The sequence below is a fragment of the Akebia trifoliata genome, chromosome 4 (assembly GCF_017979445.1).
Source record: "Akebia trifoliata isolate Shusen 1 chromosome 4, ASM1797944v1, whole genome shotgun sequence".
Taxonomy (NCBI): domain Eukaryota; kingdom Viridiplantae; phylum Streptophyta; class Magnoliopsida; order Ranunculales; family Lardizabalaceae; genus Akebia; species Akebia trifoliata.
Genome location: NC_141378.1, coordinates 33,851,316 through 33,869,088, shown reverse-complemented (window position 1 = coordinate 33,869,088; position 17,773 = coordinate 33,851,316). Strand labels below are relative to the sequence as shown.

At 36.9% G+C, this 17,773-nt stretch overlaps 1 protein-coding gene across 4 annotated transcripts in view; it reads left to right on the top strand.

Annotated features, from left to right (window-relative positions):
* Positions 1-17,773, top strand: part of LOC147404773 (transportin-1-like) — a 61,146-nt gene that overhangs the window by 35,597 nt on the left and 7,776 nt on the right. For 2 of the 4 annotated variants that reach the window (XM_086440848.1, XM_086440847.1), the window contains 11 exons: positions 3,559-3,684; positions 3,767-3,841; positions 4,010-4,081; positions 4,590-4,700; positions 5,982-6,065; positions 6,231-6,338; positions 8,780-8,881; positions 8,987-9,049; positions 9,130-9,201; positions 16,911-16,982; positions 17,071-17,195. In XM_086440848.1, coding sequence (XP_086296974.1) covers positions 3,559-3,684; positions 3,767-3,841; positions 4,010-4,081; positions 4,590-4,700; positions 5,982-6,065; positions 6,231-6,338; positions 8,780-8,881; positions 8,987-9,049; positions 9,130-9,201; positions 16,911-16,982; positions 17,071-17,195 — 1,010 coding nt within the window. Of the gene's footprint in view, positions 1-3,558; positions 3,685-3,766; positions 3,842-4,009; positions 4,082-4,589; positions 4,701-5,981; positions 6,066-6,230; positions 6,339-8,779; positions 8,882-8,972; positions 9,050-9,129; positions 9,202-16,910; positions 16,983-17,070; positions 17,196-17,773 lie in introns of those variants that run through there. The other 2 variants (XR_015177915.1, XR_015177916.1) reach the window with 2 other exon arrangements.

The window sequence follows — 17,773 nt, the reverse complement described above, 5'->3', positions numbered from 1 at the left end:
GACTTTAATTTCTCAATTCCAACATCACTGTCTATCAATACAATATCATCCACATATACAATTAGAAGAATATGCTCACTAGTAGAATGAGAATGAAAAATAAAGTGGTCTATCTGACACTTTTACATCTCAAACTTAAGAACTGCATTACTGAATTTTTCAAACCATGTTCTCGAGGACTGTTTCAAACCATAGAGCACCTTACTGAGCTTACATACTTTACTAACCTCCCCCTAAGCAATAAACCTAGGTGGTTGCTCCATATATACATTTTCTTGCAAATCACCCTGTAAAAATGCATTATTCACATCAAGTTGGTATATGGACCACCTAAACATAGCAGCTAAAGCAATAATAATACAAACGGAAGCAATTTTAGCCATTGGGGAAAACATTTTAGCATAATCAATTCCATACGTTTGTGTATAACCCTTTGCAATCAGACTCATCTTCAATCTATCAACTGTGCCATCAAGGTCGAACTTAACAACACAAACCCATCTACATCCCACCATTTTCTTTCTAGGAGCAAGAGAGACAAGATTCCATGTATCATTGCTATGAAGGGCTGTCATTTCCTCTTTTATTGTTGTCCTCCAACCCGGATGAGATAAGGCATCTTGAAAAAACTTAGGAACGTAAAGAGAGGGCATTGATAAAATAAAAGCAGACAAAGAAGAAGATAATGACGCATATGACACAAAGTTAATAATGGGATGTTAGTAACACAAGAACGAGTACTTTTACGCTAAGCAATAGGTAACTCAGTTGGAACTAGAGCTAGAGAAGGAACTGGATCTACAGATGAAGAAAAGATTGGCATTGCTAGTGTTGTAGTGGTCCTCCTGTAGTACACTTTAAGAGGTGGAGCAATAGGAACAGAAACGGGAATAGGCAATGTAAGATGAGTAATTCTAATGTCATTAGAAGATATGTTAGAAAAATATGGGACAGATTCAAAGAATGTAACATCCGTACATGCAAAATATTTACGTAAAGTAGGACTATGACATTTATAGCCCTTCTATGTATGTGAATAGCCAAGGAATTCACATTTTAAACTTTTTGGATCTAATTCATCCTGATCAAGTCCCAAAAAATGAACAAAACAACACATCTAAAGACTTGTGAAGTAAGATGAAAAGAAGGACTATCAGGAAATAATACCTTGTGTAGAGTTTTACTCTCGAGAATAGGAGTAGGTACCCTATTGATAAGATAGCAAGTAATGAGAACAACTTCTAATAGATGTCAATTTTTGCGTTCAGTAATCCCATTTTGTTGAGGGCTGCTATGCACACAAGAAGACTGATGAATAATTTTATGGGAGTGAAGATATGTAACATAATGACCAAGAAAATACTCCTTAGCATTATCAAAATGCAAAATGCAAATAGGCATACCAAACTGAGTTTTTATTTCCTTATGAAATTGTTTAAAAATTATAAACAATTTTAAATGATCTTTCATTAAAAACAACCAAGTTATTCTTGAGAAATCATCCACAAAAGTAACAAAATACTTAAAATCAAGGTACGATGAAACTCTTGCAGGTCCCCACACATTAGAATGAACTAACGAAAATGACTAGATACTCTACTACTTATACTAGACGGAAAAGAAACACGATGATGTTTACTTAACTGACACTCTTCACTATCAAATAAAAACTCACGACTCAAACTAGGAATTAAACTACGTAGAATTTGAGAAAACGGGTGACCGAACCTGCAATGCCATTGAAAAGAGTTGGAAGATGGATGGAGTGTTGTACTAGCACAAACATGATCCAGATATTATAGACTTCCTAGTTCACACTTGTCACCAATCTTCTTTAGATCCTGAAAAACACAATGGTCGGCGAAAAGGTTACCGAGCATTGTAATTTATGTCAGTTGACTAATAGATAAAAAGGCTAAAAGGTAATTTAGGGACATAGAACACAGAAGACAAAGAAATCTCAGGATGGGGTTGAGATGTACCCAACTCAACAACTCTAGAAAATGAACCATTAACTAATTTAACATTTTGACAGGTAGAGGAATGAAAAAAAGACAACAAACTAGAGTTACTTGTCATATGGTTTGATGCACCAAAGTCAATTATCCAAGAACTAGATGTGGACAATCAACAAGTGGATGTCATATCTGTTTGGGCTAAAGTAGCAGTGGAGGAAGAAGGTTGAGTAGATCTAGCAATGAGTTTTTCATACTCTTCCTTGGAAAAAATAATGGATTCCTTCTCCACAAGTTGGTCAGAAGTAGTAGAAATAGGTGTATGATTTGAATCTTGAACTAATGATGATACCTGATGAGCTGGTTTGCCATGTAAATCCCAGCAATTGTCTAATGTACGTCCATCAAGGCCACAATGGGTACACTCACGGGTTCTATGGCCTCCACCTCGACCTCCCCCTGAATCTCTATTACCCTTACCACCTTTACCACGACTTCCACGATCTCCAGGAACTGCTAAAGCTGATCGATCACCACTAATATTGCCACTATCTGATAATGTGGCTCTCTTAAGTCGAGAGAAAACATCTGTAAGAGATGGAAGATCCTGACTACTTGAATCTGAGATCTAATTGCCTTGTACTCTAGTCGGAGAGAAGAGAATAATCAAATAACATCCATATCTTCCCTCTATTTTTGCATCATGCAGATATCACTAGTAATAGGTTGGTACTGATTAAGTTCTTCACACATTTGCACCATAGAGGCAAAAACTTGCTCTATAGTCTTATCATCTTGCAATAGAGAAAAGACTCCTGTGTGAGCTCACAAACCCGGGTGATGTTATTTGATCCAAAATACATGTATTTCACTCATTCCCATACACCTTTTGCGGTTTCAAAGAACATAAAGTTTGTACTCATCTGTGGTTACATATTGTTCCACAACCATGTCACAATCTGAGCATCTTCTTGCTCCCATACATCTATCACATTTGGATCTTTGGAAGTAGGTTTATCTGTTAGCAAGTGACTACATTTTCCTTTTGCCTCCAAAAACACCTCTGCTGTTTTAGACATTGAATGTAATTGCTTCCATCAAGTCTAATGGAAGTCATTTGAAGCCCTACAGGGTCTTGAGAAATCCCCATATTCGTTTTCTACTCCATAAATCAACCACAAGAACACAATATAGGTTGTACTTGCAGGTGCCTATTAGTTTAGTTCGTAAATCTTTGGGTGATGATACGATAGACTTGGGTTCTTCAATTCCTGGCAGCACTAAGTTATATCTCATTAAAAACAGGTTTACCAAACAAAATAATGAAAGATAGGCAGTGCTTAATTATCATTATTATTACTATTATTATTAGATAAGTGAATCCCATCTGTGTATTTTATACCTGAGTTCACATTGGTACGGTTTGTTGGTGGTCTTTAAACATCTTATGTGATTAGTTCTCTAGAATGGGAGCATGCTTTTCTTCTATAACATTCACTGTTTTAGAATTTTCTTGTTTTTTCTTTTAATTTTCTTCAATAATAAAAATTTTCCCCTAAAATTTTGAATTTTTTTTGCGCATTTTCTTTCTTGCTTTATTCAGGGAATTGACCATCAAGTAGCCCGTGAACAATTTGACAAAGTTCTTATGGGTCTTTTACAAAGAATATTAGATACTAACAAGCGGGTGCAAGAGGCTGCATGTTCAGCCTTTGCCACACTTGAAGAGGTTTCTTCTGTCACTATAGTTAAATAATTACTTTCTTTTTCCCCATAGTTTAGTTCTAAACTATGGCTTTACTAAATGTCAGGAAGCTGCGGAAGTGCTGGCACCACGCTTAGAAATTATTTTGAAGCATCTCTTGTGTGCTTTTGGGAGATATCAGGTTTTCAATGGCCCTTCATGTATTTAATTCTGCATTTTGTTATTGTGATGAAATGCACTACAGTTTAATTGACTATAGATATACATGCCAATGTGTCAACTGCCAACCCATTTTCACGGTTCTTATACTAGGTTTCCTTTACTCTGTGTTTTACTGAATTATCTTCAGAAGCGAAACCTCCGGATTGTGTATGATGCAATTGGTACTTTAGCAGATGCTGTTGGTGCAGAGCTTAATCAGGTACAATATCTGTTTTATTTTATTTATTTACTAGAGTTCCCCGTGCCTACGGCACGGGCATCCTCTTTGGGGTTAAGGGGGTTAAATTGGAAAAATAATAAAGTTGGAGAGGTATATTAAATTTTTTTTGGGGGTTAACAGGGTAAAAGAGGAAAAATAATGAAGATGGAGAGATATTATTGAGAAATTGGGTAAAGGGGCAGGGTAAAAGAGGAAAGATAATAAAGTTAGAAGGGGCACTATTGAAAAGAGGGTAAAAGAGTAAAGATAGTAAAATGGGAGGGTTACTATTTAAAAAGGGGGGAGGGAGGAGAGGAAAGATATTAAAGTTGAAGGGGTGAAGACAAAAAGAGCGTAGTGTGGACCCCACTCCACTGTAGCTGGAGTGGGGTCTACAGTTGTGTTTTATTATATAGATTTTTTGGCTCAAGGTGATGTATGTTAATTTTCCCTCCTATGGAATTATTTGACACCTTGACACTGATTCTGTGTCCAAATGATTTTGCAGCCCAGTTATCTTGATATTTTGATGCCTCCATTAATATCAAAATGGCAGCAACTATCAAATTCAGACAAAGAACTTTTTCCATTGCTTGAGTGCTTTAACTCTATTGCACAGGTATGTTCTGTTTAGTCTTTCTTGTGTTTTAACTTATGCTATTCATGTGCAAGGCATTGTAGTTTTCTTCCTTGTTGGAGCAAGTACGTCAGATTCTATAAAATAAACAAGATATTGGGAAACTATTATGAAGGTCAATGAGCTTCCTAAACCATGTAAGTTGTCAAGGCATGTCTAGGATCAAAGTTGTACAATGAACAAAATGGCATTCAAAAAAGCACTAATTGTCTTTGGTAAAGGGAATTATGAGTGCCATATTTTACTCAAAATTATTCTTGACGAATCAGAATTTTGGATTTTAAATACCTTTTGTGAACACTTCGAGAAACATCTAAAGATAATTGGACAACTAACCTCATACGTATAAACCTGATTTTTATTTTATTTTTAGTTTTTAAATTGTGCATTTCTTCACATTACCATTAAAGTAGTTTATTGCTGAACAGGACATTTAGGCAGCAGATTTTGATTATAGGCTCTGCCAGTAGCATATATTGTTCAATTGTTGATACTTCCATTGATATGCATTATATATTGTTGTAAGACATCCTTTATCCAAATCATAAAATTATTTTCTTGATATTGGTCTGGTGGTTTTTCTGTATTTGATGCAGATATATAATTTTTCTAAAAAACAAGCTTGAATCTTAAATGTTTTTATAAGAAAACTAGAGAAGGCAAGCAACAATAAGTACAACTATCAAAAGCTTATGAGTTACCTTAAAAGAAACAAAACAGAAGAAAATCCTGCAAAAGGAATCCTTACAAAGGATCCTGAAATAGAACTTTATGTACCTTAGCCCATTAGAAAAAAACCTGTCGCTCTTAAACCAAGCTCGATGAAGCAAATACAATCTTAACAATCAGCTTAATAAATTTCATAGTTTACTAAATTTCTCATTTTTGAGTTTTAGCAATAGGGCTAATTCAAATTAGGAAGCATTTGACTAACCACTGACTATTTGTTAGTCTATTTTATGTGGAATTTTTGGAACAATAATGCTTATACCTGGCACTATTTTAGCACAAATAGATTTATTTTGGTAAATTGCCTCATTTTCCTTTGCAAAGGAAATAACTTAGTTTGAGAAAAATACCTGCAGTTTTTATTTTTATTTTAAACATTTCCTACTAACAGCTATTAGTTTATATAATATGCCCCCTCTCCCTCCCATGCAGTCTTCCTCTGTCTTTGTTCATTGGAAAATGTTGATTATTCTATAGTTTGTAGACTAAATGAAAATAGAAATAGCTAAGAGTAATTTTTTCTACCTGTTTCAGGCATTAGGTCCTGGATTTTCTCAGTTTGCAGAACTTGTATTTCAAAGGTGCATAAACCTTATCCAGACACAACAATTGGCAAAGGTTCTAACAGATTTTACGTTTTCATGATTTTCTGTATTTTTAGTTGATATTTCATGGATGATCATCGCTTATTTATTCTTGTATAAAGTTTGTAACTCCAAACATTCACTTGATGGAAGTTTTAATTTCCAATTCTGTTCACCCCTATTGATGCTCTCTTGGCAGGTTGATCCCGTGTCAGCTGGAGTTCAATATGACAAAGAGTTTATTGTGTGTTCTTTGGACTTGCTCTCGGGGCTTGCAGAAGGTCTTGGTAGTGGGATAGAGAGTTTGGTAGCCCCCTTTTCCAGAATGTTCTCAATATGGACTACGAGTGTTTATGCCTGTTTTATATATGTGCCTGCTCCAAAGTTGCGTGTTTATTTTTTATTTTCTAGAAGCTTCTTAAACTTTCTTAATGGTTTTATGAAATTTAAAGGCCAGTGGAAATAATAATGAACAAAAGAAAACAGGAACAAAGAATGGAAAATACCTATTATGACCCTACTAATAACTGTAGTCCCCAAGTCAGAGTATGGGTTTAAAATGGTGAGGAAAACTTTGAAAAAAAGGGGATATATATATCTAGGGATGCGGTTACCTGGACCGAAGTAACAAAAATAAGACACGTGTACTCTAATTAACTAGAGTCCAATCACTCTAGTTAACTATCTCTTCCCTTTTTTCTCTCTCCTATCCTCGTCTCTCGCTCTCTTACCCCCTTTTTTTTCTCCTTATTTCCTTATCTACTTATTGCTCTAGAAATAGAAACCATCTTCTCCGAAGTTTCAAAATAGTTCAGGCTTGTTTTGTTCCTCCCAAAATGAATCAGAAATTATCTTCTTCGTTTTTATTTTTTTATAATTATTTTCACTAAAATTTCAATCCAAAGAACAAAAACTCACAATAGAAGAAAAATCATAACTGACTATTTTAGTTTTTTTGCCATTGCCTATCATTTGATTCGACTGGGTTTCAGAGATTGAGCAACTCATGTTTCAAGAAGTTGAAAAGACTTTCCTTACTAACAACTCACATTTTAAGAAGTTGAAATTCCTCACAGCATCAATTGTGGCATCCAAAACATGATCCGATACCACAAGGTTGTAGATGAAAAAATTTTAAGAACTTTGAAAATACAATTTGGAAAAAGTGTTATTTTTCACCTTTAAAATTTAATTTTAAGTTTAGGACTTAGGTAGCTGTCCATTTTCAAATTCTGGATCAAGATAAAAAAGATTTGGTTTTTGAATTTTCTTTTTTAATTAGAGTTTTTTTCATGAAACCTAGGAGGCTGTGGTGTTGGATTGCCAATATGATAATCCATGTGGGATCAAGATCCTTAGTAAGATTTGAAATCTTACTAAGTTAGACTACTTTAGCCTAACTCTAATCTGTTTTTGTTTAAGTAGGGTATTTGAAACAGATAAGGAATCTGTACACGTAACAATGAAGTTTTTTTTAATTATTTATTAAATAAGGTAACAATTAAACCCACGATTTTCTCTAATCAGGGTTAACATCTAACTACTTTTTCATAACACGTGTAACCTTTTTAGTTCTTCGGTCCAGGCTTAGCCTGGTCCTTTGGATCACGCAATCTTTTTCCATATATATATATATATATATATATATATATATATATATATATATATATGGGGAATGCTAATGTCCAAGACCTCATGGGGACATTAGCATTGTCCAACACTTTTTTTTCCAAAAATACCCCTCCTAATTGTCTTCTAGTAAAAAAACAAGGGCATGTTAGTCTTTTACACAGTAAATACATTTATTATGCTATTAATAAATGCATTGATTATGTTGGCATTGATGGCCAAATCATTTACTACAAAAAAATTATTTAATTCAAAATACTTAAATGTTCAAAGCATTTATTATGTAAACAAGCATTTCTAGTGTAAAAGACCAATACACCCTTGTCTTTTTCACTAAATGACAAAACGAGGAGGGGCATTATTGGAATAAAAAGTATTGGACATTGCTAACGTCCCCATGAGGTCTTGGGCGTTAGCATTCCCCTATATATATATAAATAAATAAATTATCAAAATGTATAATACATTGTACATTTATTTTAAACTTTTAAGTTTATAATATTTTTTTTATAACATCAAATCCCACTTAGAACTACATCTATGAATCATCAAAATATTATAATATGTGTCAAATCTTGGAATTAATTTCATTCATGAATCAAATCACAAACAAGTAAACAACCATTGGTGTTTATAAACGCACAAAAAATAAACATAGGCCTACAAAACAACAAAAGTTTAGATAATTCAAAACAAAAAGGACACCAATCATGAATCCAAGTTAGGATTCATTAATTGATCGAAATCATCAAATTGCCTAGAATTTTCGTTCTCATTCTCCCAATCATGATCTTCATCTCCAACATTATCTTCTTTAGGTGGTGCATTTGAGAATGTTATGATATTCTCAAGCTTGATTGGTTCTTTATCTTCTGTTTATTTAATTTCCTTTTTCTTCTCAAAATGCATGTTCATTCAAATAAAAATCAAGATATTGCCTCAAATCTATATCTCAAAAGTGTGCACACTATAGAATCTATAGCGTATGCAATAACGAACAATCTCCCTTTAAGGGGGTTTTCATATTCTACGCCTTCCATGATGATCAATGAAGAAAAAAAAGGAAAAAAAAGAAGAAGATTTAATATGCCCCCACATTTTTTGTGACTTATTTTGTAGGTTGCACACAACAATTTGAGGGACCTACTTCTTCAGTGTTGCATGGATGATGCTTTTGATGTCCGGCAAAGTTCCCTTGCACTTCTAGGAGACCTTGCAAGAGTAAAATACAATTATTTTTGTTTGAGTTTTAAATTTCATGGTATCTGTAATCTAAATTGTCTTCATGTTTATAGTATGTCAACCTTTGTAGTTATTTGTGACCAGGCATGTCCCGCTCTTTTGCATCCCCGTATATCTGAATTTCTTGATATTGCAGTCAAGCAACTGGTAGGTATATCCCATTTTATTTATTTTTAATTCAAAACCTTATTTTGGTTTTTTAAGTTGCACATATATTCTCTGTGCAGAATGCTCCTGAGATAGAGACTGTTTCTGTGGCAAATAATGCTTGTTGGGCAATTGGAGAATTAGCCATTAAGGTCAGTTTATTTTTTGACATTGTAGCCCAACAAAACTAGACCAAATTGTTCCGTGGTTCTAGGTTCAATCTGTAGAGTATATTCATATTCAGTTGATTCTACTATGACAAAAACAAAAAGGTAGAAATACTTGAAATTGACACAATTTGAACATTTCAAGTCAATTAAAGTTAAAAATACGGTGTATCATTTCAATTCAATTGAAGTTAAAAATATGGAGTAGCGTTGAGCAGTTATTGGTACACAATTATGGTCCTTTGTTCACAAAAAGGTTGCTTTGTGATGGACTATGGTTTTTAACCACATTAGAAAACCAAAGCCTAGACCACGCTGGAGAGGAGAGAGAGTGACAAGAGAGACGGTCAACTTTGCAGCTCACTTCTTGCTACTGGACCTTGTTTGTTCTCAGGAAGTATGCTACAATTTACTGGCAATAAGAAGGCGATATTACACTATTAGGATACTTATAATAAACTTATTGGAAATATTAGGATAGATAGTTAGTTATAGTATTATTAATATTAGTTTATTTCGGTTTATTTCTCTGTAAGAGCTTTTATGTCTATTCCCTTTTTATTTATTATAAATATATACCAAGCTCTCATTATGAGACTTGATTTTTCTCTTCTAAAATTCTTCTTGGTATCAGAGCCAAAAAGAAACCTAACCCCCTAATTCCTTCACTCACTTATTCCAATCACCTAATAGTAGCCTCATTCGGAGTTCATCCCCTTTGGGGGCCCTTTACATGCTGCAATAGAGGTTTGCGCTGTGATTATTTTTTTTTCTCTTGGCAATCAGCCCTTGACCTGTTGGGTGTATGTCAATTAGCCCCAAAGATCTCTTAAAATCAGTCTTCAGGCTCACACACATCTCTTCAACAGAATCAGTAGGCCAACTTTAGATCAAAATCTGCTTTGCAACAACAGCAATAAATTTCTATAGGCCTGAAAACAACCTGCAATCAGATATAGGTGCTTTACAGTAACCTACGAAAGCATCAATAGGCTCATACCTGTGTTACGACTCAACCTACAAGCACTATAGTGCTCTGCGACAACAATAGTAAGGTTCTCCAGGCCTGAAAACAACCTGCAATCAGATCTAGGTGCTTTACAGTAACCTGCGAAAGCATCAACAAGTTCATACCTGTGTTATGACTCAACCTGCATGCTCTAGAGTGCTTGCGATCAGATCTAAATAACCTATAGTGACCTGCGACAGCAAGAGTAAGGTTCTACAGACCTGAATACAACCTGCGACAGCAATAGTAAGGTTCTATAGACCTGAATATAGCTTGCGAACAGATCTAGATAACCTATAGTGACCTACGACAGTTGTAGTAGGTACTTATCTGAGTTTCGATTCTGTCTACATGCTCTAGAATACCTTGCGATAGCAACAGTAGATCTTCACAGGTCTGTATTTTACTTTCGTTCAGCCTACGACTCTCTGGACTAACTGCTTCAACAACTCCTTTGGTTGGGTCAACCTCACAACAGCAGTAGAGGCTGTTTTTTGGCGTTGCCGACAGCAATCAGTAGGCTTCTTTGAACTTAGACAGTTCGTATACAGGAGATCTCCCTTCAATCCAAAGTTTTTACCTATTCCTAGTGTGCAATGACTACGACTCACGAGACTAAGGAATCCAACACCACTCTTCGGGCTAATTTCTCCATTTAGCGTATCACCAATGCCCCACTAGATGGTCGTAACTTTCAGAGTTGGTCCCGGTCTGTACAGCTTTATTTGGGTAGTCAAGGAAAATCTGGTTGGCTGTTAGGCAGTATTCCTAAGCCACCTCCCACTGATCTCAAATTTGAACAATGGGAAATCGATAATTGCACTATTCTTGGTTGGTATTCAATTCCATGGAACAACGCATCTACACTATGTTTATGTATCATGAGACTGTCTCTTCTTTGTGGTCAGCTCTCACTCAGACATATGCACATGCTCGTAATGACTCAAGGATTTATGAACTTTACCTGGATATTGCTCAAGCTACTAAAGGAAATTAGAGTGTTGCAGTTTTTTTTGGATTCCTTCAGTCTCGTTGGGAGGAACTCTCGATGAGTCTATGGCTGAGTTATCTGCAGAGGCAGCTGGGTATGTGGTCAAGAGGATAGCTCGACATCAGACATACCAGTTCTTCATGGGTTTACGCCTTGAGTTTGAGGCACTGCGGACCCAAATCCTTAATACCACGCCTTTACCTTCATTATTTGAGACATTCGCGACTATTGATAGCGATGAGCGTCGTCGCCGGGTCATTCCCTCTCAGACTCAGTCCTCTGTCCCTATCTCCACTCCAGATACAGATCAGATGGCTCTTGCAGCCAATTCCGATTTTTCTAATTCCCGTACTCAAGGATCCGGGAATCGAGGCCGTGGGAGCCGTGGACGTGACAAAGGAAGTGGTCTTACTTGTAGTCATTGTGGGAAGATTGACCATGAGAAGGCCCGCTACTTTCAACTCTACCCTCACCTGTTGAGATCTTCTGGGGGACAGCCTCGTGCTGCTGTTGTGGAATCTACCTCTGTTGATCATGCTTCGCTTGGTACTATTGATTTGCAACATCTTCAGACACAGATTACAGCTATTGTACAGGATCAGCTCCAGGCTCAGACTCCCTCATCCTCAACAGTTACATCTGTTGCCACTCCTCCAGGTACCTCTTCTGCATTTCATGCCACTCAGTCTGGCTCTGCTCCTCTGACCTGGGTCATTGATTCTGGTGCATCTGATCACATGACCGGTGAGTCCAATTACTTTATTTCTTCTATTTTTCCTACAACTCATAAGGAGATTCGTCTTGCTGATGGGTCCCTTACCCCTGTTCACAGTAAGGGTACTATACCTCTAACCCCTGGTTTTCCTCTGGAATCTGTTATCTACATTTCACACTTATCTCTTAACCTTCTGTCTGTTAGTAGTATTACAAAATCGCTTAACTGTTCTGTAACCTTTTTTCCTACTCACTGTGTCTTTCAGGACCTAACTTCGAGGAGGATTTTTGGCAAGGAATATGAGAGGGATGGGTTGTACCTGTTTGAAGCTCCACCTACTGCTGCCCCAGTTTATGTGCTCCCACTCAATGGAACTCATACTTTCTCTTTTCAGACTTTAGACTTATGGCATGCTCGCTTAGGACATGCTAATTTTCAGCATTTATGTTCATTATTTCCTACTTTAAAACAATCTTGTCTTGGACATAAATTTCAGTGCTCTGTGTGTGAGCTTTCTAAATACACATGTACCTCTTATATTCCTCGCATGCATCGAGTTAATGCTATTTTTGATTTGATTCATTCTGATGTGTGGGGGCCTTCCTCTATTACTGCTTTTAATGGTCATAAATATTATGTTACATTCATTGATGACTATTCTCGTTGTACATGGGTGTATTTAATGCGTTCTCGTTCTGAGGTCCTACCTATTTTTGTTAATTTCCTTAAAATGATTCAAACTCAATACAACATTACTGTCAAATCTCTTAGAACAGATAATGCCGGGGAATATATCTCTGATGGGATTCGCTCCCATCTCCATGAGCGTGGTATGCTTCATCAGTTAGCCTGCCCATACACTCCTGAGCAAAACGAGGTGGTGGAACGTAAGAATCGCCACCTCATGAACATCGTCCGTTGTCTTCTACGAGGGATGCATGTTCCCAAGTCATATTGGAATATGGCAGTTCTTACTGCTACATTTCTCCTGAATCGTGTTCCAAGTCGCACTTTAGGTGGACGGGTGCCTCTTCATGTTCTTCGACCTGGTAGCACTCTCTTCTCTCTTACACCTAGAGTTTTTGGGTGTACTTGTTTTGTTCAGGATAGAACTCCTCATCGCACCAAACTAGATGACAAAGCTACCCGTTGTGTCTTCTTGGGTTATTCTTCTATGTTAAAGGGGTATCGGTGCTATGATTCCCTCTCTCATCGTATTATTCATTCCCTGGATGTCACATTTTTTGAAAATGTTCCCTATTTTTGAACTTCTTCTTCTTTGCAGGACTTTTCTCCTTTGCAGGATTCTTCTCCAATAGTGCTACTATCTCCAGTTTTCTCTTCATCTTCATCTTTACCACCGCCACTGCAAGTCTACTCTTGTCGCCCACCCCCCTCTCAAACTTTGCTAACCTCCTCCTTGGACTCAGGTATATTTCCTTCTACGTTTACGCCTACTCATTTTATTTCTGACTCTTACTTACCTATTGCACTTCGTAAAGGTAAGCGAGGGTGTGTTACTGATCACCCTATCACTCAGTTTGTTTCTTATCAGGGTCTTTTTCCTTCCTATCGAGCCTATCTTGCCACCAAAGACTCTATTCGAGTTTCTCAGTCTGTATCTGAGGCCTTACGTGATCCTATGTGGACTAGAGCCATGATTACTGAGATGAATGCATTGCAGAAGAATCATACATGGGATCTTGTTTCTCTTCTTTCTGGGAAGCAGACTGTTGGTTGTAAATGGGTCTTCACAGTCAAGTATCTCGCAGATGGTACTGTTGATCGCTACAAGGCTCGACTTGTCGCTAAGGGATTTACGCAGACTCCGGGAAAGGACTTTGGAGCCACCTTTACTCCTGTAGCCAAACTATCTATTGTCTGTTTACTTATCTCTTTAGCGGCCTGTCATTCATGACCCCTTCACCAACTTGATGTGAAGAATGTCTTTCTTAATGGTGATCTGACAGAGGTCATTTATATGGATCCCCCTCTTGGATTTTGTCTTCAGGGGGAGTATTCTGGGAAAGTATGTCGCATTCTTAAATCTCTGTATGGCCTAAAACAATCCCCGCGAGCCTGGTTCCAACGTTTTTCTGAGGTTGTTTTATCTATGGGTTTTTCCAGATGCCACTTTGACCATACTTGCTTTATTCGACGAGGAGTAGATGGCCGCAATACCATAGTCTTGGTTTATGTGGATGATATTATAGTAACTGGAGATGATGCACAATGGATTGACAGGGTTAAGCGACAGTTGGGTAGTGCTTTTGAGGTTAAGGACTTAGGTCCTCTCAAGTACTTTTTGGGGTTAGAGATAGCCCGCTCATGCCGTGGTATTTCGTTATCTCAACGTAAATATACACTGGATCTTCTTCAGGACACTGGTATGCTTGGTTGTTGTCCCGCCTTTTCCCCAATGGATCAGAATCATCGCCTTCATGCTGAATCTGGGGAACTTTTATCTGATCCTTCATCTTATCAGAGACTCGTAGGCCGTTTGATTTATCTTACTAACACTAGACCAGATTTGACCTTCGCAGTTAGTGTAGTCAGTCAGTTTATGCATACTCCGCGTACCTCTCATCTTGATGCCGTGTATCGTATCCTTCGTTACTTGAAGTCTCGCCCTGGTCTAGGCTTATTTTATTCATCTACTGCTCAGCCACATCTGTCATGTTTCACTGATGCTGATTATGCGGGTTCTCTTACAGATAGAAGATATACATCTGGTTTATGTACTTTCTATGGTGGTAACCTTATCTCGTGGAAAACTAAGAAACAGAGTGTAGTTTCTCGTTCCTCTGTTGAAACTGAGTATCGTGCTATGGCCCTTGGCACATGTGAGCTTCTTTAGCTTAGATCTTTGCTAACAGAGTTGGGATTTCCTACTGTTGGTTCCTGCTCGTTATTCTGTTACAACAAGTCTGCTATCATGCTTGCATCTGACTCAATCCTTCACGAAAGGACTAAGCACATCGAGGTTGATGTTCACTTTCTCAAGGAGAATGTTCGATCTGGTGCACTTAAGACAATCTTTGTTTCTTCTTCAGACCAACTAGCCGATATGCTTACAAAGTATGTTGGACCTTCTGTCACAAACTCTCATCTCGCCAAGCTGGGCCTAGTTGATATATTTGCTCCAGCTTGAGGGGGAGTATTGGAAATATTAGGATAGATAATTAGTTCTAGTATTATTAATATTAGTTTATTTCGGTTTATTTCTCTGTAAGGGCATTATGTCTATTCCCTTTTTATTTATTATAAATATATACCAAACTCTCATTATGAGACTTGATTTTTCTCTTCTAAAATTCTTCTAAACTTAAGTACATGCATGATACAACGGTGCTAAAACCTTTTCTCAAGACATTTTCTAAACGATTGGGATCCTTCCTAGGCTTCAATTAGTTAGTATTCCAAACCCTAAACCCTAATATCAAAGAGGCATGTCCAGATTCTCGTTTCTCCACAATGGGCTGCTATGGTTTTAATTGATCGTTGATGATCATGCATGTATAAGATGCATTCAAGCTTCTACTACTTTCAGACGGATACTTGTTTGCAGATAATACTTAATGCATCGAAGCAGAAAATTCTTTTTACCCAAGTTGAAGTTTAGTTCTAGTTTAAACTCCTTTGAGAGGATCTTAGTTGATCTGTGAATCTCTCTTGAGAGATGATTATTATTATTGATGCTTATCAGAAAAAGTCTGTTTGGTAGCAAATTTGCGTGAGTTCATTGAAAAGCAACGTGAAATGAAAATTGAGTCAATTATTTGGCTTTCTTTATTTTTGATAAAGCAACCAGTTTCCACTATCCTGTTCCAAATAACATTTATCAATTGAGGTCTTGGGATAAAAATAGAGAGCTTATATTGCTACACCAACTTTTGCTAATGCCACCCAATATGTGTGCTAATTCTTTGGTGATTTATATATGAATTGGGGTGGCGTTAGCAAAAGTTGGTGTGACAATAGAATCTCTCTAAAAGTATTCTTAAAGGCCTCAACATGCCTTTGATGCGCGTACATATCATTTCTATAATCATAGGTATGTAAGATTTAAAAATCTTGTGTTGAGACATCATCTCAGTCAGAAAAAAAACCAAGACTGTCTCAGCTGGGACAATCCCAAAACATTAAGTGTCCGGGACCAATGTTTTCAGACGCTAAGGCGTGAGGCGAAGCATTGGGATCTCCAATGCCTCAAGGTGTAAGCCTCATGCGCATGAATTTTAAAAAAAATAAATAGTATAAATATATAAATAATTAAATAAGAAATAAGATAATATTTCTAATTTTAAAATTCCAAGTTTCAATCCCCATACTCAAATTCAAGTTTCAATCCCCTATAATTAAGAGTTGATAGCCAAATAATCAATGCTAAGCACGTCCATGATCCACTATTATAATAAATAAAATTAAAAAGTTCACGTCCACCACTAACAAGTAATCTCAAGAGCTGATCACTTTCAATCTTCTTCCATATGAAATGCTTCTACGACATCCATATCATCGTTTTCTTGATTTGATCATGTGGTATCATTTTTTACAACATCCATGACAATTTGTTTACTAGTATTGAAAGTATTGGTGTATAAAATACTTAAATGAAATTTTAAAATAAATAGATTTACAATTGAGGCTTACGCCTCAGCAAAAATACTTGTGCCTCAGTTGAGGCGTACACCTTTTATACGCCTTAGATGTTTGGTCACCTCACCCTAACGCCTCGGCACCCTTTTGGTGCGCCTTGCGTTGAAAACTCTGTTTGAGGCCAATGTTTTTTTCCAGTCTCAGCCGAAACATCCCAAGGTGGTACAAAACTTTAAACCATGGGTTCGACCATATGAAGCTGATTTTTGTTTTTATTTGTTTTTAACACTCTTGTGATTGAACTATTTGCATGGGATTATACAATGTACTTTATTTATTGGAAGTAATGATTATGAGCAGTGTTAAACTTTTTATTTCAGGTTCATCAAGAAATTTCTCCAATTGTGATGACAGTTATCTCATGCCTAGTACCAATCCTTCAACATGCGGAGGTGATTGTCTTACATTTTTTTGCATCAGTTACAATGGATTTTTCTTGGCTTTGTGTTATCTTTATCGGTGTTTCTTGATACTAAGCAGGGACTCAACAAGTCACTCCTAGAAAATTGTGCCATCACTCTTGGGAGACTCGCTTGGGTATGTCCAGAAATTGTATCACCACATATGGAACATTTCATGCAATCATGGTGTACTGCTTTATCCATGTAAGATAACTTGTTTTACTTCCACTCGCAATGAATGGGTCTTTGATGTTGATTTCCTTGTGCGAAAAGTTCCTGCACTGCGATTTATCCATAGGGAGGAAGTTTTTACTATTTTGTTTTGAGGATGGGCTCCGGTGAATCATGAAGAATGACTGCATTGGAACACACATTATCTTAACCGAGTAAATGTTGAGTTTAGTCCCACATAGGACACTCACTGCCTTGTCTCTCCTTATAAGCTCCTAGGCCTCTCCGCTCATTGCCAATTGGTTTTCAGTTGGACCCCCAAATTTATCATGGTATCAAAGCGGGCTTTTCTCTCCTCCACGCCACCCAATTCATATCTCCATGTGCTTTGGCCCAGTCCGGCCCACAAATGCGAGGGTGTGTTGAGTTTAGTCCCACATAGGACACTCATTACCTTCTCTCCCCTTATAAGCTGCTTGGGCCTCTCCCCTCATTGCCAATTGGTTTTGAGTTGCACCTCCAAATTTATCAGTAAACATGAAATCAAACGGTTGGGATTTACATGTTTATAGATAACACAAATCTCAAGGATACTTATTTTAAGGATAAAT